Genomic DNA, 24,015 nt, shown 5'->3' with positions numbered 1-24,015 from the left:
CTGGACCGGTGACTCGAAGTACCGAGGGTGACTTCGTGCCTCCAGGGGCCGCGGCTCCGGCGGGGGGGTCCCTGCCGGGGGTCCCTCGGGCCCGGGGGCGGGGCCGGGGCCGGTCCGGGGCCGCCCCCCCGCGCACGTGCGCTACGTGCGGCGCCTGCTGCGGCGGGGCCGCCCCTCCCCCGCCCGGCGCCGCCCCCAGCCCCGCTCCCGGGGCCGGGACCGCCCAGCGTGGGACCCCGGCGGGGGGAGCCCCGGTAACCGCCGGGGCGCGGGGGGGGCACCTCGCCGCGCTCCCTCGGGAACAGGAACGCTCCTTACCCCGCGCTGGCCGGGCCGGCGGGCAGGACAATGGCCCGGCTCCCCCCGAACAAAGGGGCCGGGCCGGGGCCGCGGGGGCTCCGCGGCCGGGCCAGACAATGCGGCCGCGCGGAGGCGGACGGCCCCGCCCCGCGCGTGACGCGTCCCGCGCTCAGCCAATGGCTGCGCGCGGAGAGGCTCTTTAAAAAAAGAAGCGCCGGCAGCGGCCCGCTGTCAGCTGTGCGGATCCCTCCGCGCATGTAAACACAGCGCCGGCGGCCGCGCGGGGGGGCGGGCCGGGCCGGCCGGGCCGCGGGGGGCGCGGAGCGCGGCCCGGCGCCTCCCGAACCAGTGGTGCTGGGGGGAGCGGCCGCAGCGCGCCCGCGCCCAGGGGCCGCGCACAAAGGCGGCGGGAGCGCGGGCCGCGAGGCTGCGGCCCGGCGGGGCGGGGGGCACCGGGAGGGATCCCAGCGGCCGCGCTGAGCGGCGCTCTCTGGGACTCGCTCTCCGCCGGGGCCCGCGCGGCGGGCGTGGGATCGGCGCCGCGCGGGCCGGGCCGCGCTCCAGAGGAGCCGCCGCTGCCTCCTCCCCCCGCCCCCGACCGGCCCTCCCTGGTGCGGCCCCGGCGCCCCCGCACAAAGGCGCGGGCGGGGCGGGGCAGCCGCGCCCCCTCCCCTGCCCGGGCCGGGCGGACTCTTTTCCCAGCCCCGGCCCCCCCGCGGACGCGCACGGAGCGCGGCGGCTCCGGAGATTGTTCGGAGCGCGGAGCGGAGCGGCCGCCCCGGCCGGGCCATGGCCGAGTTCCTGCCCCCGCCCGAGTGCCCCGTCTTCGAGCCCAGCTGGGAGGAGTTCGCCGACCCCTTCGCCTTCATCCACAAGATCCGGCCCATCGCCGAGCAGACCGGCATCTGCAAGGTGCGGCCGCCGCCGGTGAGTGCCCGCATGGCGCCGCCGGGAGCGGCCTTTGTGTGGGGCCCGGCCCGGCTCGCCCCGGCCCGCGGCCGCGCAGGTGACCCCGGGCAGGCGGGGCCGCCCCGCCGCCCCTCACAAGTTTCACTGGGCTGGGACTGAGGGGACCGAAGGAAGCGACCTCCTCCCCCGTGAAGTGGCTCCTAAGTGTCGGAGCTCCCGGTGGGGGAGTCGCCAGAGCGGCCGTGAAGGGAGCCGGGGGCGGGGGGCAGCTGCCCCGGCCGGGCCCGGCTTCTCCTCGGCTCGCGGGGTTGGCCCGGGCCTCGCGGCCGGAGCGGCCCCGCCGAGCCCCGGAGGAGGTCCCGGGGTGCTGCCCTCCATGTTGGCATTGTGGCGGTGTGCGGCCGGGGGGACCCGCTCCCCGCCGCCCCCGGCCCCGCCGCGGCCTCCCCGGCCTCGGCGCGCTTTTAGCGCAGGGAACTGTTTCTCAAGTTGGACAAGACCAAACTCCGCAGCCGTTGAGTTTGGCTGCTGGCTGTGCGAGCTGAAGCCCAGACAGACATGGCCACCATTTTAGAATGCAATCCACAGTGGGAAGAAGTAGTAAGCCTTCATCATCATCATCTCGACCGATGGTGTATTAAGCTCAAAATTAGGGTATGAATTCTGGTTTCCCCTTGTTGGTCGACTCAATTTACTAAGAAAATGCTGTGACGATCTTAGAACCACAGTTTTGTGTAGTCAGAATTGTTCGTTTGATTAAAGGTATAAACACCCACACTGGTGAGGAAAGGGGCTTCTGGAAGTAAAAACCCAATTAAACAATGTGTGAATCATCTTTATTTTGAGTGAATTGCTCTTCCCCTAAGAGGAGCGTGGTGCGAGTCTTGGGGTGGTGCAGCCAGGTAAGGCAGTTAACATGACGGCAACAACTGGAATATTAAACAGGCACTGAGCTTACATCTCCAGCAAGGGGAGAAGCTGCCTGAACAGTTTGTAGACTGAAGTTTTGTGAGGGACACTTTGACTTCAAAGAAATATTGTTCAGAAACACAGTCCTCACTTTTCATGTTTTGGTTGTTGCTGGGATTCCTGTTGTGTCCATCCTTTTCTTTCTGAATTAAAATAGTAGTAACTTGCTGAGTTGGTGTCTGAGGTGGCAGAAATGTTTGTAACAGAGTGAATAATGTGAATCTTGCTGGAGAGGAAGGAAGGTGTTCCGGCTCTCTGGAGGAATAATCCCCGACTGCTGTGTGAACACCACTCTTGAATTTGTGTCCTGGTAGAATGTGCCAGGGCTTCTTTTCATGCAGGGCAGCCAGATGCTCAGAGTTAAGGGGGTAAGATGGTTTTTGTTACATGGTCACCACTGAAGTTCTGTAGTACTTTTCAGTAGATGTTTTGAGGTTTTAAGTTTTTAAGTTGCCAGCAGTGTTTCAGCAACTGTGATCAGGACTGCTTTACTGCTTTTTTTGTTTGGTCGGGTTTCTTGGTGGGGGGTGGGGTGGGAGTCAGGGATGTGTTTGTTTCTTTGAGTGTTTTTGAGGGGGATAGCTTTTTGTTTTAGAAACATCACATTAAAAAAAAATCCCATCTTTCTTGGCTGCTTGTTTAAAAAGCCAAAACCTTATCAGAAAGCTGCTTGTAGGATGTTATCTGTTGGAGATCATAAATCAACAGCCCTCCAAAGGACTGAATTACTTACTGCAACTGCATTTTCAGCTGCTCTCCTCTTCTCTCCCTGAAGGGGCAGGTATTGCACCAGATATTACACCAGGTGTTGTCCCTGCCTGGCCGTGTGATCAGCTCTTTGAGTGTATTTAGAAGAGGATGAAAATAGTTGGAACTGCTGAGGGCTGAGTACGGGTAGTTCTGTGGAGCCTGGCTTCACGAGAGCTGAGCTCCCATGGCTTTATCTTCCCTGGATAACGCCTGGGATGACTTGTGAAGTGCATGGTTGGTTCAGCGGCCTGGAGCATAGAGGGAGCTCTTCTAAAGCTACCAGAAAACCCTTTAAGTTGACGTAGTTCCTGGCCTTCCCCCTACGACCAGGAGCCGCAGTGAATATTCAGTATTGTTCTCTTTGGTGTAATCAAGGGGTCTGTAACACTGTGAGCTAAAGACTGCACTACCTTTTGCACAGCAGTGTGTGTGTTCCAGCTGGATGCCTTGTTTGGTGATGGTTGAGGTTTGGAATCTTCCTGCATCCAAGGGAATCTCTTGCCGGCGTGCGCAGTCTGGTTACGTGCCGGGAAGCAGGTAGGCAGCACCATGAACTGTCAGGATCTGTGCCGAGAGAGGAATTGAAAATTTGATGGTTGGGCTGGCATTATTTTAGCTTAAACTCTGCTGTGTAGTTATCAGCAGATGAATTTGTGTTTCTGTATATAAGCGGCAGTATGGAATAATGTTGCGTGAGACTGCTGGTGCCCAGCTGTAGCTTCCCCACTTGCTTATGAACAAGTCCTTGCTCCAGAGCTGGCTTTGATGAGAGCTGCCTGGGCCTTGAAGGACCAGCAGCAGAGCTTTCTGTGGTCACTTTCTGCTGGCATTGCCTGGGAACCAGGTGGGCCCAGACAAAACCACACCTGCAGTGGCTTCTTGCGTAGCAGCTTTGGAGGGAAGTGCCTGTTTAGTGAGGAGATATCAAAGTAGTTGATGTGTGGAAGACAGAGGATTCTGGGTGATTACTGCGTGTTCACAAGAAGAAAGAACATCCAGGAATATAACAGGAGGTGCAATTTCTGCATGGCAGTTTCCAGTTGAGCACTCAGAAGGAGTTTTCTTCCCCTTCATTCCAGTTCAGTTTGTTCCAGCCATCACCAGTGACTGAGTTTTACTCTTATTTGGGGATTCTAAGTTGCTGCAGTGACTGGTGGAGAGTGCAGCAATAACCAGTTCATTGGCATTGTTCTCTGTGACTTTTTGTCAGCAGTGTGGAGCATGAGTAGAGTCCCATTGGCAGCAGAGTGCTCAGATGGTGGTTGTTGCTGGTAATTATTGAGCTGCATAAAGTAGAGATATAAATTTGAGTCTGTTGCAGATCTGTGGGGGAAGGGGCAGCTGGATGCAGGGAAGTGGGTGGGGTACAACTTGCTTGCAGTCCGTCATGTGCCATTTTGTAGTTAGAATTTTATTCTATGAATCAAAAACATCTTTTATTAGAATTTCTTCACTTAAACAATATCTGCTAGTTTGGAATAAACTAAGTTTACTCCAAAACTCGGCATGTCAAGTGGTGAACTTCTATTCTAGAAGCTTGTGATAGCTCTGCAAAACAGTGGGAGCATATAAGGGTGGAATGAAGAATTGCTTGAGAATGAATTTGTTCTTCAAGGTAGGTAGTTAATAGGAATTAATGGAAGAAAACAGTCTAACAAATATGAGACTTAGCTTCAAGAGTTAACAGTAATTTGTGGAGCAGGAGTGATACCAAATGCTCCAAGCCTTTCCTGAAGATGGACTCTTCCTTCACTTCATTGCATCGTTGCTTTGCTGCTGTGAAGAAATAATAAATAATGATTACTTAAGCCTTACTTACCATATAAATGCATTTCATAATACACAGCATTGTACAGTGTACTAAAAACATAACTTTCCCAAGGCCAAGCATGAAAATTGAGAACATCCAGGCTAAATTTCATCAGTTTAAATCCATGAGTATGGAGAAGTACTGTTAAGGCTTCCAGGTAACTTAAACGAAGCACTTAAAGATTAGAAAGTCTGTATTGGGAGAGCTGGAATTTTGAAGGAATTGACACTGGAGTTATCAAAATTACTGACTGTCAGTTTTCAGTAAATCCTGGAATACTGGTGAACTTGAGAATGGGGAAAATTAATTTCCTTAATGGTTTAAGTTCTTTGTGGGTGCAAGAGTTGACCCCCCCCTCTAGCTCCAGAGTGGAAGAATGTCTGGAATAGTCCCAGATAGGAAATTGGAAGGTGATGGTGTGGAATACAATTGTATGGACACTGATGCGATCAAATTAGTTTTATTTTTTTACATGATTCCATATATTTGGTTAAGTCAGTTGTGGTGTTGTTGTTTGAGATCTAGACATTAATTGTATTCAGTGTTCTAATTACAGAAATTGCTGTTGTGCAAAATTAATACACCAAATCACAAGTTATTTCAGCTACTAATGATTGTTTGTAATGAAGGATCCCTTTCTAATGATGTCTCATGACCTTAAGCTAAGGGTATGTAATTTTCATACATAGTCTAGAAGAGCAAAAGCTGTGATTCTGAAAGGAGTTATGGTGGTGGCTTGTTGCTTTAGAGGGATCCCAGTTGCCCAATAAACAATGGATATTATGAAACAGTAATCACTTAAGCAGGACTCAATGAGAAGGTTTACCTTTGGAACAAAGGAGCATAGAGCAGGAAGGAGGAGGAAGGAGTGTAGAAAAATAACTGTGGATCCCTGTGGAAAGCAGTGCAACGTTGGAATGGGAGCTCTGGATAAGCCAGTACATGCAGCTCTGGAGTTTCTCGGTGAGAAATGGGGGGATTTTACCTCTGTGGCAGCATGAGAGTAGAAAATTTTGGATTCAGGATCTTGCACTCATTGGAGGATTTTTAAAAGATTTGACAACTGTAGAGGACACAGAGAAGCATCAGAAAAGTTCAGCACGTGAAATAATGAATTTTGAAATATTCAACCTTAGCAGAGCCTGAGTGGTGAAACCTAAAGGCTCAGGGCTTGGGAGAAATGGACCTGCTCCTCCAGGGACTTCTTTTGAGGAGCAACATTGATTTAAATGCTGTTTAGACCTCTTAAGGTCTGTTTAGGCTTCTCATTCAGCTGGTTGCTTGATTTATTTTCACTATTATGGAGAAAAAGAAAACACAAAACAAAAAACCAGTTCAGTTGTGGAGCAGCTCAACTGAGGGTTGTGGCAATCTAGTCCTGGAACTGTAACACAAACCACCATTAAAACAGGAATTAATCCAGAGAATTATCATACTTTGTCTGAAACAGGAAGTTGATAGTGATGATCATTTGGATTTGATAATACACAGAGGCTCAGTCAGTTGATTTTATCAAAAAGAAAACACAGAGATAACTCAATTACAACACGTAAATGAGCTTCAGTGGGAGAAACCAGAGGTGCTGCCACGTCTGTCAGTCCTGGCGAGCTGAGCCTGAGCCCCTGGTCTGGCTGAGCAGGGGCCAGGCTCAGGTGAGTCAGGAACCAGGGCATTTCAGAGTGAGAAGGGAGCAGCTGGATGGGGAAAGTGGAGGATGGAAAGTGGTGGATCTGCTGCTTTTGGGAATTTTGGGATCAAGAATGAATGAGGTTTTGGAAGGGGAAGAGATATTTTAGTGTTGAGGTTCCTGTTCCCCTGCTGTCAATTCATGTGAAAAAAAATAGATCCGCTTCCAAAGGTCGTTAGCAAATGTTGGCTTTAAATGAAGAATTTGTCATATTCATTACTGGGGTCATGTTGTGGAATTAGGTAAATTCAGAGTAGGCTTTTCTGATCTCTAATTAGCAAGAAAATATGCAAAAGAATAATTATTTTTAGTTTATTATTTATTTTACTAATGGCAGTGGCCATGCACAGGGTCACCATGGGTGGTTTCTGCTCCTCAGAAACACTGAAACATGGGCTTAAAAGACAATGAGAATTTCCTCTCCTTGCCTCAGTTTCTTTCAGTGAGGCATTTTCAACACACACTCTTCAGGTCATTGAAAATTTAAAATGAAACAATTTAGTCCAGAGCTTTCCATATGGGACTAGAATAACATAGATAGAATTTCTTTCCTTTTCTGTTGAACTTAAGATAGCTAATAGCTGCAAATGGAGTTTAAACATGGCTCCCTTGCCCAGCAATGAAACAAAAGCTGCTAGTGGATGGAAGCAATCCATGCCATGTATCCATTAGGATGTGCTTCCTCTCAATCCCAGATGACTGCGTTATGTCTGAGATGTGTTGGGGGAGAGTCCTGTGTCCATGTCCAGGATGTCTGAGATGTGTTGGGGGAGAGTCCTGTGTCCATGTCCAGGATGTCTGAGATGTGTTGGGGGAGAGTCCTGTGTTCAAGCCAAGTGATTTTAGAAGTCAGGAAGAACTTGTGGGGTCTTCCAGCCTGCTGCCCTTCAGAGTGTCTGAGTGAAAGTTCTTCCTGGAGCAGGTGCTTTACCTGGGATGGTGAATCTGAGCAGCTGGAAAAGGAGGATGTTGTGGAGAGCCAGGGCAGTGGAGTCCCTGGGCAGCCAAGGCTCTGCAGCTGCTCATGGCTGAGGCTGACAGAGTTGTCCATAGCTATTCTGGATGGCTGTGAAATTCAGGTTTTTTCCTAGTCTGAGTTACACTGGGAGTGAAATCGAGGTTTGAAAGCTGCCAATTACAACTCTGAAGAGGGTATGGACTCATTCCAAGGGCTGTGATCTTGGGACAGCCCAAGGACCAGTGTGCCGTCCGTGCCGGTCACACACACTCCAGGAACGTCTTGGGGATCAGAGCAAAGGTGTGTCCATGGGTACATATGAGTCCTGTGCCTTTAGCGGGGGTGGCAGCAGCTCTTGGGGTCTGGTGCCCTCACATACCCACAGCTGGGTCTGGCCCCAGCCCTGATGTATCCTGTGTTTCAGCGTCTTGGTCAGCGCTCTGAAGTGAATCGGGGTCTGGTATTTGCTGCTCCCAGCACCCCATCCATCCCCAGCTGTAGCTGCAGTGCTGCTGGTACACTGGTGGTGTATCTGTTCCTTGCATGCAGGTGCCTCCATGGAGAGGAGCCTGGCATCTCCTGTGCATCAACCTGGCTGCCTGTTGTGTTTAGAGGCTCAAACTCTGTATGTATTTTTTGTCCTTTCTGCCTTTGCTTCCCAAGGAGCAGCTTGCCCTGACGCTGGAGAATCATTTCCAGCTTACCTGAGCCTTTTATTTCTCTCCAGGTGTGAAGCTGGCACAGAAACATTAGGATCTAGAGAGGTGATTCCAACTGTACACTCACCTTCATTGGTTGTAGTTCTCAGATGGGAAGGATCTGTGGTTGGGTCTGTTCTCCCTTGCTAGTCTGCAATACATAACAGAGCCCATTTTTGTCTCAAGTAAGAAATACTCCACCAGACTCCTTTTTGGAAAGTTCTGCAGATAAGGTGGGTTAGTGCACCCAGGGTCCCTTACTGACAAGAAGGAATTCAGAGGGTTTGATGAAAAAATCTGTACCATTCAAAATGACCAAGAAAGGACTGTTCATCACAAACTGGGTTAGCTGATGATTGGAGTTTCCAACTAATGTTAGTCTTTAACAGGGTCACAGAAGGATTAGTTCCCGTTAGACAGGAGCTTTGTGGCTGACCCACTGCTGGGTGATAATGGGTTTGTGTGGATTCTGCCATCTGAGCTCCAAGTGTTTTTTTAATGTAGTCATAAAACCGGGAGACTGAAAGGGACCTCCTGAGTCACCAAGTGTGCTCCCTTCCTCTCAGAGGCAGCAGTCGTGGAACACCTTTGCCAAGGCAAGATCATAGATGTGGGAACAAAGAATGTAGGTCAGGCTCACAGGGTGGGCATCCCAGGAAGGGGGGAATTGCTGCAGTTTACTGAATGAATGTGTTTCTCTGGCAAGAATTGCTAAGATATTCCTTTGGATCTTACTATGAGCTGCTGTCGAGCAAAATAATGAAAGAGCTGTCTTTCTTTTTTTTGTGTCTGACATGGGAGAGACTGCAAGTAAAATGCTACTTGCAGTTTTCAAAAGATGTTGAAAAAATATAAGAGACTTCAGAAAAAAGCCCAAGGAAAAAAAACCTTTTATTTGCAGGACTGGAAAGCTGGTTCTGTAAAGAGAAGGAAAAAGGTATTTGTTTATTGAAAAATGTCTTGAAACATTTCTTCTGGGAATGATTCAGGAATAGCTGCTTTGGCAGCCAGCAGACAAGGGATTTGGTTATAAAGGACTTGAGGATAAGGGAAGGAGAAAAGCTGAAGCCAACTAACTTGTAGAACATCTTAGCAGGGATGGTGGTAATTTCTTGTTCAGTTGAATTCATAGGGGTGGGGGTGGTTAAATTTTAATTAGTGAGTTTGGGTGGAGTGCGAGTTTGCCGGCTGAAATGCAGTGCTCTGAAGCCTGACATCCCTGGAACAGCTCAGTTGGGAGCTGGAATATGGAAATCACAGAAATAATTCTGCTGACCAATTGTAGTTCGCGTTACTGCTTGGACTATTAATGTGATACTTAGAGCATGCCTTCTCATGGCTGGATTTGTCCCTTAAGTTTATAGAAGAGTTTGGAATTTTGAAGTCAGTCTCATTTTTGACTAGATTTGATGACAGGTTTATAACAATTGCAGGCTAAGGTGGGCACAGGATTTTGTTTGTCCCTTGTAGGCTTATAACAGGGATGGACAAGAGAAAACAATAGAGTAATTTCAGGTGTAGAGTCCTGGAGGAGTAAGAACTGATATTTTTTAGGAAATGGATGTTTTCTTGCTCTCTGTATATACTTAATGCTCAGCATGGCTGTTGAAAGACACTGCAAACTGAACTTCTTACACTTTTTTAATTCATTTTTTTAAACAGGAAAATCCAGACCAGTTCCTTTGAGGAGCTGGATGGAGAGGGCAAGTCTTACTGATTCCCAGGCATGAGCTTTAGGGAAGAGGGCCTGGAGAGTTGGGGGTGGGGGATGGTCTCTTCCCCAGCAAAGCTGCTCATGTGGCTCAGCAGCTTGGCAAGTGAATCCTGCACAATAAAGCTCCCTCTCGTGGTGCTGCTGCCTTTCCAAGTGCATAAAGGCATTTCTGTCTCACAGAAATGTCTTTTCATGGGCCTGCAAGTGAGCATCACATTTGGCTTGGTAACTTGTGCTTCAAAATGTGTCAAAGATTTTTGTTGAATAAATAATACACTTATTGAAGAAGGGTTGAAAGTATTGTCCTTGTTTAGGACTTGAGGAATTTACCATACTGTGGAATAGAGAAAGATAAATATTAGCCTTACTGGTTATATCACCTTTGAGGAGTTTGGATGCTCCAAAATAAACTTGTGACTTTGAATGACTCATTGACAGTCAGGATGGACTGTCTGCTATACCTGCTGTCATTTCTCCAGATGGTGAATGGCTGTGGGTCTGCAGCAGTGTCATCTGACACAGTTTGTGTTCAGTAGGACATGCTGTAGTGTGTTTCTAAAGCCAGGAATGGTTTTATAATAATGTTATATTTTATGTATGGCATTCTTTCCCTCAGCTCTACCTGCACTACTGTGGCCTTACCCAAAGTCTTTGGTGCAGTTTTGAGCACTACAGTATAAAAAAGACATTAAGCCACTGGAGAGCATCCCAAGGAGGGCCATGAGATGGTGAAGGGTCTGCAGGGGAAGCCTCATGAGGGGCAGCTGAGGTCACTTGGTTTGTTCAGCCTAGAGGAGACTGAGGGGAGACCTCACTGGGGTCTTCAATGTCCTCAGGGGCAGCAGAGGGGCAGGTACTGATCTGTTCCCTCTCATGACAAGTGACAGGACTCAAGCATGTGGCTGGAGCTGAGCTGGGAGATATTTAGGTTGGATGTTAGGAAAAGGCTCTTTCCCCAGAGTGTGCTGGGGCACTGAGCAGGCTCCCCAGGAAATGGGCACAGCTCCGAGCCTGTCTGAGTTCAAAAAGTGTTTGGACAATGCTCCCAGACACTGGGTGAGATTGTTGGGGTGTCTGTGCAGGGTCAGGAATTGGATGTGATGATCCTGATGGACTTGGTGGTCCTGTGCAACTCAGCATACTCTATGGTACCTGCTTAAAAACCTCATAAACTGGAGTCAATCCAGTGTTGCCTCTCATTCAGCTAATTTACCATCACCCAGCAGAAACTCTTGCAATTACTTTCTCCTTGCTAAAAATGAAACACTTTAAAGTCTGTTGAATGTTCAATTCTGGCTGATGAACCCATTTGCCTGATAGGCTGAAAAGTCACCTTCTGAAAGTGCTGTTGAATAAATGGAGTTCCCAAAGCTTGTCTTTGAGAAACAGCTGGCGTGCCATTGGGGCGTCTTGGTGTGTGCGTTGGTCATTCAGTCATTGGTAAACTTCAAAACTGCGGGTGCAGGAAATGCCTGTTGTGGCAGCTTGTGTTGTCTGGAGTCATGTTACTCTTCCAGCGCAGTAGGTGACTGGTGCTTTGCCAGAGCCAGTGTCTTTGGCCAAACAGGAAAGACTGTCCCCAAACATGCATCAGTCAGTAATAAATAGACACATGGAGATCATAAATTCATTCTGGAGCAGGATGTTTCAGGTGCCAAGCTGTGAATGAGGTGTTTCTGTAAGATCATGCACATAAACTTCCTCATTTGCTTCCATAAGCAGAGGGGACGAGCCTGCTCTGTGCCCTCTGACATGGATTGGGTCTGTCTGTGCCTTAGGCACTCTTGGAACTGGATTTCTTTAGTCTGAGCATGAGCCAGAGCCTGTAGGAGCAGGTAGATCCTGTTCCTCCTGTTGTGCCCAGTGGCATGCAGGCTTTCCTCTGGGCTCTGCCCAGAGCAGCAGCCTGTGCTAGCAGACATGTGGCCCAACCAGAAGTCTCCTGTGCTGTGCCTTCCCTTCCTTGGCTTCCCTGACGTGTTGCCAGTAACTGCAGGTGATGGCCCTGAAGTGCAGCCTAGACTGGTGACAGTTTCAGAGGTGGTATAATCGCCTACATGAGCTGAATTCTTGGCCCTGTTCATCTTATTCCTGGTTCTTGTCCCCTGCAGAGCCTTGTTAGAGGGTCTGTTTTGGGGTAATGCACAGTCCACCTGGGGACAGCCTTGGCATACTGCTTAGCAAAGCCAGAGGCAGCACAGCCCTCTTGGTATCATTTATTCTCAGCCTAAGCAAAGCTTCCTACAGTTCTCCCCTGGGCAGTTTAATTCAGTCCCCAGTGTCTCAAGGGTCCTGTGCATCATTGCCACTGTGTCCCCTCCTGGTCTCGGTGCCTGTCTCCTGTCTCCCTGTCTTTGGTACAGAGCAGACTCTGGAGTTGTGACTCATGATGTAACCAGTTGTTTCAGCTTGAGAGTCAGATTTGTCCTGTTGAAGTACAATACTTCAAATCCTTCCCAGTTGTTCCCAGTTGTACTTCTCATCTTACAGCTTGAGGGCCCTAAATGACTCATCAGACAACAGGATATTAGAAAAGAATGTCAGTTCTGTTCCCCAGACTTGGTGGTTTCATTGGATTTGGTTTTCTGGCATAGAGAATAAGCAGTCAAAGAAGGGTTAGTGTTATCGAGTTTCTCAAGAGCATGTCTTTGGGCACCAGGCAGTCTTGTGGTTAAAAGCAGGAAAATGTGACAATGTGGTTAAAAGCAGGAGAAATGTGTCCCACTGGTCAAGGATTGAGTATTTTCTGGATGATTTGTCATCCTGACCCCCTACCATTGTCTAATTTCCAATTCAAATGTTATTTTCAATTGGCATTTTCAAGTTGAGATGTGCTGCAAGTGCCTTGCAGGATCAGAAAACTTCCATTTTGAGGTCTGGATTAATCAATGCAAGCTTGGTAAAATGTATGGATTGGTTGCCCTCTTTAATCTTCAGCTTCTCCACATTCTTGGTGAATCTTGCTCCTTATTTGTTTATAAGATAATTGCTTTGGAAATAATGTATGATCAGCTTTAACTCCAGTTTTCATGTTCTCTGTGAATCTAAAATACAAAATACTGTGTTTATAATGCTGGTCTTACTTCATTTGCCTCAGTCACTTGATGTTGAAGAATGCTGAAGAAAGGTTTTTGTTTTCTTGAAGCAAAGCTCTGTCTTCACTGTCAGTAGCTCACTTGTGCATTATCTTCATTCTGTAATTAGTGAGAATAAGATAACTTTATATGTAATAAATTCCTGTCAAGTTTAAATCAAATCTAATTTGGTTTTGTAAAGTTGTGTATTGCCAAACCAAGTGTGTGCAGTAGAGGTCAGAAATGTAAACGATAAAACAGCTTTATAGTTGTGTTGATAAATAACATTTCAGTTGCAGGTACTTTATCAAGTAATAATAATCTTTTTTTCCAATTGGTCATATTCCAGCTTTTACTGAATGTTTGCAGTCAAGGAAATTGTCAAGCATTGGCACAGGTTGCCCAGGGCAGTGGTGGAGTTACTATCCCTAGAAGTGTTTGAAAGATGTGTGGATGTGGCCCCTGGGGACATGGGTTAGTGGCAATTGTGGTGGTGGGTTAAAAGTTGGACTCGGTGATCTTAAAAGGCTTTTCCAGCCTTAATGGTTATGTGGAGGCTTACAATGCAGGCCAGGTCTTCAGCTGCAAAATGTAATTGATTTTGTGGCTCCGTTTTCTGCTTTTGAGGTGCAGTGAAGTGTTCTGAGGGCTCACGCAGCGTGTCTCACCGTTGCTGCTCTCCAGACTTGTTCCTGGTGAGGGGATCTGGGGTCAGCGCAGCCCTGGCTCCCTGACAGTCAGGCTGTGACCACCGAGCCCCCTGCACACCAACTTCCATCTTCTGGTGGGGCTGAGGAGGCTCTGGAGGCCACAGGGGCCTCTTCATGCTTCAGGCTCCCCTGGCTTTTGACTGTTGCAGAAACGTCTTTCCTTTTCCTGATCTTTTGATGGAACCCTTCTGTTTTCCAGGACTGGCAGCCTCCATTTGCGTGCGATGTCGACAAGCTTCACTTCACACCGAGGATCCAGAGGCTTAATGAACTGGAGGTAAACTGGAAAGCTGAGCAGTACTTCTGCTCCCAAATGTCTATGTGTTTTTGGGAGGTGATGTTTGCCAGAGTTGGCCATGAGCTGACAGCACTTTGGACCACAAACAGCAATTTTTAATTAGCACGGAAATTCATCTGTTTCGGAACCTTGTTAGAAACATTCCTGGCATAAAAGTAATGTTAATGCTCATTAAAGGAATATAATTTAGGCCTTTTCCACACAGGTGCTTCTAAGTAGTTAAACTGTCCAGGGCCATAGATCTGCGTCTGTATTTTGTACTCATGCAGCATCTTTCAAAAGGAAAAGAGATTAAACACTTGGAGTGCTTTAAAAATAGCCAGCCTTTTGGAAGAAACAATTGCAAAATCTGGATTCAGTTTGTGGAAATTTGCTGTTCACAAGCACTTTCATTCACTGCTTCAATGAATTGACACTAAAGGGGAGTGTGAGGAGGCCTGGTTGGCTCAGTGCTGGTACCATTTGGGATGATGGTGACTCTATGCCTGATTATTCTCCAGATTTTTTGTTTTTAAAGCCCTGACGTGGTTGTGTGAAGTGCTGGGGAAGGGGAAGATGTTGGCTTGGAATGCTAAGGGGATGATTTGTGTGACCACAAGCTGTTCAGAATTCCCTGCAGTTTGCAGACAAGCTAATCTGTACAGATGGGGCCAGTTTTTACCTTAAGATTAGAAAACGTGCCGAAAACAAAATACGTCAAAATTTAAGTTACTGCTCTTACATAGCAGCAGTGCAGTGATCTAACTGTGGTAATTGCTGTGCAACCAGCCAGGCTTTCCCTGCCCTGACACATTTGTTTTCTTGAAAGTGAAAAAAATACAATTGTGAGTGAGAAGGGATAACAGAAAAAAACTTCAAATTTTTTTCTAAAAAAATACTGATTTTTTTTCTTATTGCAAGTAAATCAAATTGTAATAAAGCATTGCAATGATTAATGTAGTAAACGCAATAAATCCTGACAATGCTGGTTTAGGGAGCTTTTAGCAGTAATAACTTGCTGTTTGGCGGTTCTCTCCCAAAGTACTTTTCTCAGTGCCCTAAAAGGTAACAAAAAGTGACTCAAGGAAAGAAACAGTTAACCATCAATAGTATCTGCATGGCATTTATTTTTTTCAAATGATGAGAGGGAAAAATGCAAAATGACTCTTGCAGAGGGCAAAGCTGGGCAAGCAGCTCCAGCTGCAACGCAGTAAACATTATACAAAACCTACATCTGCTTTTAGCATGCAGTTTACTTGTTTGGTTGGTTGGTTTCAGGCCCAAACTCGTGTAAAGCTGAATTTTCTGGACCAGATTGCAAAGTTTTGGGAGCTTCAAGGATGCACACTGAAAATTCCACACGTGGAGCGGAAGATCTTGGATTTATTTCAGCTTAACAGAGTAAGACCTTTATGGAAAAACTATCCTGAAGAGCTGCTGTATTACCTCAGTTCCTGGGAAGGGTATCACAATGGGTCAGGGGAGGTTTTGGGGTATATCTAAGCTGAGAAAAGTATTCCTTTATCTAAGATAACATAGCTAATGGGACAGTAAAAGTAATAATACATTATTAGGGAAAAAATGGTAAGTAATACATTATCATGGAAGTTTTTCTGTGAGCTAGGAGATCACCTTAAATTTACAGCTGTTCTTAAACCTGAGCTTGGGTATACTGGTCAAGAATAAACTTAGGCTTAATTGGAGAAAGTTCCTGAACAATGACAAAAATAAGATAAAAAAATTTCCATTAGAAATATGGAAGAAAAAAAAAATCAAAATACTTTTAGGATGAAACTTGTTAAACTTGTAAAGAAGTTCATGTATACTGATAGTAAGAGATGGGATTCTCCAATAGGGTAAGTTCTCTTTTTTTTATGTTTAGGGCAGTTTTTATTGGGATTTTTTGAGCTTATATTATAGCACTTGTTCCAGTGAAAAGAACTGAGTGTCCTGCGCTAGAAAGTTGTGTTGGGATAGAAATGACAAATTGCAGCCAAATAAGTTCTCAGAGTAGGCTGAGTGACTGCACACAGAAACAGGTGCCGACTTCTTTGTTAAGTAATTCAGCAGGTTTGTAATTCCTGAATAGGTTATATGTTACATATTCCAGTTATTGCCTTAAAACAACTTCGATGTTGTGTGTGGTTTTTTAAAATCTGTATTTTTGTTGTTTAAAATGTCAATTGGCATATTGTCTTGCCTTTTCCCTTGAACACTGGTAGTTTTACCATTAAATACGTGGCCATTTTATTTTCACTTTTTAGCTAGTTGCAGAACAAGGAGGATTTGATGTCGTTTGCAAGGAGAGAAAATGGACCAAAATAGCCACAAGGATGGGCTTTGCTCCTGGCAAAGCCGTGGGCTCACACATCCGTGCGCATTACGAGCGAATTCTCTACCCCTACAACTTGTTCCAGTCGGGGGCGAGTCTCTTGGTAAGCTGTGCTGAAACCAACTGCTAATTAATGTAGCAGCCAGTATGGGAGGGTTCTTTTGGTTTCTGGAATGTTTGTGAAGCTGCATTTTGTGCCTGGTGTCATGCAGGTGACCAGATGCCATGCTCAGCAGTTCAGAAAGCCATGGGCAAACTTTTCATTAGAAGTGAAGTTTTTAGCATTAGTCCTCCCAGGTAACCTCTGACTCCTGCTTCCAGCAGGATCTGTTGGTATTTTCTCTCTGCAGTTCACCGAAGCCTCATGATAAGGGATGTTCCTGTAATGATTTCTGTAAGGCCAAGTACTGCTACGTTCATGGAACATTCCAGGTCCATCTCTCTGCTACAAGTGCACATGAGTGAGCACATGCCTAGAGTGACTGAGGGACTGTGCCAAGCCATGGCAGTGTTGTGGCACGTTCACTAAAGGGGACAAATTGCAGAAAGCTTCCTGGCTGCTGTAGTGATGTTAACAGTGCGACTTGGGGTATTTTTCAAGCTTAAATCTTCATCCTTCCTAGTCATCAATCTTTGATTTGGCCATTAAACCAAAATTCAGGGTTGATTGAGAGTGGAGGCCACATAATCTCTAATGAGGAATAGGTCTGATCTTTTAGAGCAGCAGTCATTTATTTGGAAAACCAAAATTGGTTACAATTGCCAACATCCATTTTTATTTCTTTGAAATGCTCTTTCCGTGATGATCTCTCAAAGACAGGAGTGTGACCTTTTTTAAGCAATAAATGCCCTAATCCTGTTACAAGCAATATCTCTTCGTACAGAAATCATCACAGGCCTTTACACAAAGCTACCAAAATGAGGAAGGCATTTGATGTAAGTCCAGAGAGGTTAGAATTAGACTTTTTATTTGAGTAGTGACAATCACTTCTCAGTGAAGAGCAGCTGAATTCTGCTGAAGAGGTCTTTTGCAAACAGGATAAGAACAAAATAGAATTTAAGATAAAAATCTTCATGCTAAGGAAACTGCTGGATCAAAAATATTTTGTCTTCTCTCAAACATTCATGTTAAGTAATGGAAAGCAGCACCATTTTCTAAAGGCATTGAATTGAAAACTTGGCATTTGTATTAGGTCTGGAAACCTTTACTTTTTGAGTTTTTAATGAGCTTGTGTGTTTGTTACACCTGTCTCTGCTGCCATATTTTTGAGGTGCCATTGCACAGGGAAAGATCTAATTTAAATTGTAAAACGATGAATATGCTACCGTAGTATCCTAGGAATGGAAATTTCCTGAGAGTGTCTGTCACACAGTTAATACTCACTTCATGGTTGGCTCAGTATTGAACTCTTTTAAAAGAGGGAACACCTCCTTAGGTGAGGACATGCTCCATCTTAAATGACTTTTCAAACTCTGTCTTGCAATGAGCACTTAACATCTGTCCAAACCAATGTGGAGGCAGTTCTAGACAAGTGATGCATCTAAGGTTCACTTATGTTTTAGTTCCTCCCCTCCCCAGGCAGTTAAAATATTCCCCTCCTATATGTGGCAGACACAGATTTTTTAATGACCTGAGAGAATTCACAGAAGTAAGTTGGGTTTTGTTGTGAATGCCGGCAAACTTGATGGGAAGAGATGATGGTGCCTGACTCAATTCAGAAGGTTGAATGATTTCTTTATTATAATTATGTTAAAATACATTAATATACTATATAAAGGAAGATACTAAAAATTACAAACTTACTTGTTCTAACTATAACTCACAGCTCATTACCTTCTCTTGAGAGTTTAGACACAGGTGGATCTAATTGGCCGTCCGGCCCAAACAATCCACCATGATCCAATCAAGTAACTACTCCAGGTAAACAATTCTCTAAACACATCCTGCATGAGAAAAACAAGGAGCAGAAATAGAAATTGTTTTCTCTTTCATTTCTCTCTGTGCACCTTTATGAAAAATCTTGAGAGAGAAATGTACTTACCACAGGGTTTAACCTCACTTTTCACTCTAATTTGATTTTTTTTTTTTTCCTAACAGTGTTGTCTTTCAAGTGAGTTTGTTTTACAATATGTTTTTTGAGTATCATCTCAAATGACATTCTTTTTGGCTTCCTTTCACATGTTCTTATTAAGTGTCTCTTACCCAGATGCTTCTTGTGTAGGTGTCTGTTACTGTGTGTCTGTTCAGTGTTTTCCTGGTAATCTAAGCACCTGAGCTGTGTTTTTGGAGAAGCTGTGGCTGTTCAATGTGACAGCTGTCAGTTGGAGATGTGCTTCCTCCTTCAGCAGCCTGTTGAGAGAAGCTCTTCACACACTCTGGTGATCATCCAGACAAGATTACTGCTTGTATTCATTGAGTCTTTTTTTTTTTCTTTATTTGGTAATACTTGAAATTGTCATTGCCTTCTTTCCTGCAAAAGCTAAAAATCTGAAATTATGTTGTTTCTGCTAATGACTGTGCCATGACTTTTATCTCATCTAGATCTGTGTATAGCATTATATGTTTGTGTGGCTTCAACACATGTTAAACTGGCTTCAGGAGTTATTTTGACTGATATTCCAGCTGGAGATATTTCTATTTACATGCTGAAATAATGAAACTCTCTGGAGCTGTTCAGAGGGGAATAGACCGGAATAGCATGTTTTCATTAAAGCTCATGTTCAGTCCAACAGCAAAAATTTCTTAAACCGGCCAGTTTCTAATACCCAAAGCAGCTGTGCACAGGGGCTATTTATTCTCCTCTTATTTTGAAATTGGACTACACAGCCTTGGATATCTCCAGAGTAGTTGCAGTGAACCTGTTGGTACTACTTCCTGCCACTTGTACCTCTCATTCCCAACTGTAGTAACTGTGTGTCATCCCAGAGAGTCACACTGAATACCTAGAGGCAGAAGTGTCCCCTACATGAACTGAGGTGTCCCGAATCTTCTGTCAGTGCATCTTCCGTGGTGCATTGCCCAGATGTTTCATGATTTAAAGTGCAGCTACATTTTGGGGGCCTCAAGGTGTTCTTCTGTTTTTTAGTCAATCCAGCTGACTCAGTAATTGTGCATCTGTCTCTTTTCCAAACTAAGGCTTTAGTGGCTTTAGTGAGATTCATATTTCCAAAGATTTCTATGTGTGTGCCTCTGATAAAGAAGTTTCAGTGTAAGACGTTTCTCTGGCACCTTCGTTGTTCCCGGAGAACAATGAGCAGCTTGGTGAGGTTTACCCTCCATGGATGTGTAGCAGGGGTAAACCAGTTGTGTTCTGCAGGTACAGGGAGCCTGGCTAATTGGCTTTTGCATCAATTACTACCAATTTAATTACTACTAATAGATGTCTAAACCTGGAGGAGGTTATTTGTATCCCTTCCCCCCACTATCTTTTGACTTCCTGAAGGCCTTGTGACCATTCCTGCATTGTCCTTTGTCTGCTAAAGGAGCTGCTCCTTTGTGGCTTCAGCTGAGGGCTTATAACTTGCTCTCTGTCACTGCTGAGGGTTCAAGAGTCAGGTGTGCAACCAAATTGTTGGAATATAAGGAGATGATGGTCAGAGTGTGTGGGATGAGCTTCTGGGCTGTTGTTGATAAAAGCACAACATCACCAAAGCCTGGCTGGGAAGAGGGAAGGACTGGAGAGATGGCAGTTGTGTCCTTGGTTGGAGACAGTTGATCGTCAGTGTAGGAGTAAAGGAGGTACAGAGGAGTTCTCATCCTTAGAACTTAACAATTCTAGGTGTTCTCTTGGTACAGGTGATATTGTGAATTAACAGCCATTCCATACACTGCCTTTGCCTTGGGTTAGAGAGACACTGGGAAATGCTTGTGCTTAAATAGGTGAAAGATCATTATTTAGGAAATGGCTTCTGGTGTTTTTCAAGGAATAGTGAGTGCTCTCTTTTTTTTGTGGGGTTTGAGGTTTTTTTTTTTAATTGTTTTTGGGGGTGAGTTTTTTGTTGGTTTTTTTGTTTGGTTGGTTGGTTTTGTTTGGGTTTTCTGCTGGAGTTTGGGGGTCTTTTCCATTTGGTTTTTTGGGGATTGTTTTGGGGCTTTTTTTTGTTTTGGGCTTGTTTGGGCACTGCACTGAAGTGAGGCACAAGCTGTTAGTTTTCAAGGTTTTCTTACACTTTTGTATAGGAAAAGCTATTTGCCTTCTAGATCTTTGTTTTCAAGGACCATATGTACTCTATTATCAGAAGCAGTAGAAATTCTTTTTTTTCTGATAATTTTGGTTTTCAGATGAGGAAATTATCAAGGACCCAGATTTTATAGAAGTTCTTTTCTGTTCTCTCATTTTCAACCTTTTCCTACTCATTTGCTCTTTCTGCTTGTCCATTTTCTGTTCTGAAAAATTGTTATTTTTTGCTATCTCCCACTGATGTTGATGTCACATCTTTTTTCATTTTTGGTAGATGCTTCATCAATGGAAACTTTTAAGGCCAGGTTGGATGAGTCAGCCTCAGCTAGTGGAAGGTGTCCCTGCCCACGGGACAAGGGGATCTTTTAAGGTCCCTTCCAATCCAAACTCTTCTGTGATCCTGTGATTCTGGGTCCAGTGGGAGCTTTAAGGGACCAGGCTCTAGTGAAGGGGCAGCTGCAGTGCTCTGGGGCTTCAGAACAACCTTTGAGCATCAGCCAGGACTCACTGGTTGTGTGCATGAGCTGCAAAGTTGAGTGATACTGTGCATTTAATGCTGAAATTAAGTCAACCATTTTCTTTCAGAGTATAAAGCTAGAGTTTACATAGTCTAAGACTGGAGGCAGTCTGAAACAAGCAGCAGTTCTGGACATTTATTTGGTCAATATCATGGGCTGTCTGTGGGTGATGGTTAATAACATCCTGCTGCCCTTGACTGATACTGCTTTTTTGTTAAATACATAGTTTTTTAGCATAGACTTCACTTCTAAAACAACACTTTTCCCTCCTTTTCCCTCCCTGCTTCTGGCTGTCATTTGTTTCTGAAAGTCTCTTTCTGTGCTGTCTATAGAGCATCATCAGCCTCACACCACTGCAGCAGTTCTCTGTCCTTTACTGCTCTCTCTTGCTGAGAAAATGCTTGTGATGGGAACAGACTAACTGAACTGGGGAAGTGTGGATCCAGCAATTTCATTAATTACTTCCTGGCAACATGAGATTTTTTCTGTGTGTAGGATTTGTTGTTTACTCATGAAAAACTATTACATTTTGTCTGCAGTTACTGAGTGTTGTGTGGCTTGACAAACGGGGAATTGTCATTAATTATTCTGTTTCTTGCCAGAGGTATGCACAGTTTTCAGCAATTACGTGCATTCTTTCAGCAGCTTGAAAGAACTAAAACTGTTCTTGCATCTTTTCCCTTCTGCCCTTAATTCAAGAAGCAGTAGTCCTCTCCAAAACATGGAAAGAAGGGAGCTCCTGCAATGTGTGTAGTACAGAGCTGTATTTCAGTTAGGAGAGGGATGTTTGATAGGTTGTAATTTACTTTTATAATGCTCTGTAATGTTGGCATCACAGTCACTCAGCCTTGGGACACTTCAGCATTTCCAGAGTGCTGGTGACCCAGTCTGCAAAGGCCCCATCTGCCACAGGAGTTGGGTTCGATATTCCACACAGAGAAATGTTTGGTGCTCATTAACACTTAAAGGATGACTTCAGCTTTATTTAAGGTCCATTATTATGGACCTTATTTCAGCTGTTAAACTGATGAGAAAAAGTGATATTGTGCCTCGTTCAAATAAGTAATGTTACCATTGTCATACGTGCTGTTTATTAACTCAGCACAGGAATTATTAGGGCCATGTCTGTTCTTTTCATGAGACAGGAAATTACATGGTTTGTATTGCAAGGAGAGGCAGAAATGAAGTAATCAAATTGTCTCTTCAGTGCTTGCAGAAGCCAGATCTGAGCAGTGACACGAAGGACAAGGAGTACAAGCCCCACGACATCCCGCAGCGGCAGTCGGTGCCACCGTCGGAGAGCTGCCCGCCCGCCCGCCGTGCCAAGCGCCTGACGCCCGAGGTGAGCTGGGGGCAGCAGGGCACCCTGAGCACCTCACTCTGTGTGTGTGTGTGCCTAGGAACAGCTGCTTCACTGTGTCAGGGCTACCCAAGCATTTATAAATGCAGAATTGTAAAGAATGGGTAAGAATTGTCTGATACTTTACCAAGTGTGTTACTGAGGTTTGGGGTTCTGGGAGGCTCTGCTGTGGAGACTGTTGGTGACGGTGTACAGTAGGGTTATGCTTACAGCATGATGTAGATACTGTGGGGCTCTTAGATTAAAACACAGGTGACAAATCCTGGAAATGAAGCAGCTTTGATCTATTGTTCCTCCTCCTTTTTCTCTAGAAGGTTTCTGTACATCTCTCATGAGTTGAAGCCAGCTATTAGAGCAGGGAGGATTTTGATTATAACATTAGCATTGTTGTAATTAATTTTTCACTCTTGAGTTCTATCAATTTGTGTTAATCTACCCTTGCAATATAAGGAAAAAACGTATACCATCTAGTCAATGTGGTTTTTGTACAATCTTACATGTCTCTAAGAAGCAATGTTTATTTGGATAAGCATGAAATGTATTGGTTATATCTCAGTATCTTCTGCGAAGACATATTTTAGGAAATCATGTGTCTCCTTTGTTGCTGGAAAACAGCAATGCTTTGGCTCCAGTCTTTCCAGCCTGATGATCCTATCTCCAGAGAGTTCCTATTTCTTTTGTTTGAGCAGATGAAGAGTAGGAGAGGATATTCCCAGGAGAGGGTCTGATTAGTGGTGACATCATGAATTAGGAAGGTCACAGCTTGTTTCAGACTCTTATTAACTCCCATTGTTCTGGTCTTGGTCTTTATTAGTAGTAATAGTACAGCTTAGCTGTTGCAAATTCTGCCTGTAATTATGCTTGGTTAATGAGTTACAATTAAGAAGGGTTCCTAAAGCTTTTCCACTCAAATACCTGGTTACAAGTGGATTTACAATTCTGAGCAAACTTTAGTAGTTTGGACTGAAACTTTCCATTTGAAGTGTCTGCCTGTGTTGAAGGATAATTGTTCTCATGGATCCCTTAAGAATTGACAGCAGGACAAATGTACACTAAAATTCCAGCTGTTTCTGTGGCGGTGGTGTCAGATGGCACTGACAGAGAGACCACATTTTTGTCATTTTGGAAGAAACCAACAGCACATTCTAAGCCAAAAGGCAAGGCTCCCCTCTCAGCTCTTGCCCCAAGCACCACTGATGTTGTGTACCTCATTTTTGTGGAAAGAAAATCTGTAATTAAGAACATAACTGGAACACACAGCACTAAGGCTGAATTGAGCAATAGAGACTGGCTGGCTTAGCCAGGAGCTGTAGTGTTTTAAGACAGTAATTTCCCAGAGTTAAGATTTGTTAATGTAAATTTTGCTGTTCCATTTCAATGCAGTCAGAGAAGGTGATTAAATCCATTTTATTCAACATTGAAGCTCCAAGCAGTTCACATTTGCACTGACCTGGTTGGTTCACATCTCAGTTTTTTGCTCTAGTGAGATGCACAACGATTTGTCAATGTCTCGAACTGTGAGTCTTAAATTCATTCTCATGTTTGCCAGTTTGATGTTTTCTGCTTTTCAAAGGCTGACCATAAACATTTAGAAGAAGTGAACCTCAGAGAAGTACTGTAAATTATTGTGGTCTGTAGGATAAGCGTTAGTTTGCAGTTGTGACACACACACAGTTTTACTTTGCCCTTTCCTACCTGGTGAGTAAACAGGGGAAAATGTTCATAATAAGAAAGGAAAAGGGCAATGACTGTCTAGGCTGCTTTTGAA

General features: G+C 45.2%; 1 protein-coding gene across 1 annotated transcript in view; it reads left to right on the top strand.

Moving 5' to 3' along the window:
* Positions 1 to 991: 991 nt before the first annotated feature.
* KDM5B (lysine demethylase 5B) overlaps positions 992 to 24,015 on the top strand; it is a 55,822-nt gene continuing 32,798 nt past the window's right edge. Inside the window, exons 1-5 of the mRNA XM_021527664.2 lie at positions 992 to 1,227; positions 13,779 to 13,856; positions 15,135 to 15,257; positions 16,121 to 16,291; positions 22,095 to 22,229. Coding sequence (XP_021383339.1) covers positions 1,090 to 1,227; positions 13,779 to 13,856; positions 15,135 to 15,257; positions 16,121 to 16,291; positions 22,095 to 22,229 — 645 coding nt within the window. The 5' untranslated portion in view covers positions 992 to 1,089. The remainder of the gene's footprint in view (positions 1,228 to 13,778; positions 13,857 to 15,134; positions 15,258 to 16,120; positions 16,292 to 22,094; positions 22,230 to 24,015) is intronic.

The sequence above is a fragment of the Lonchura striata genome, chromosome 30 (genome assembly GCF_046129695.1).
Source record: "Lonchura striata isolate bLonStr1 chromosome 30, bLonStr1.mat, whole genome shotgun sequence".
In the NCBI taxonomy this organism is placed as follows: Eukaryota; Metazoa; Chordata; class Aves; order Passeriformes; family Estrildidae; genus Lonchura; species Lonchura striata.
Note: the sequence above shows the minus strand (reverse complement) of the source record. Positions and strands in the feature narration are given on the sequence as shown.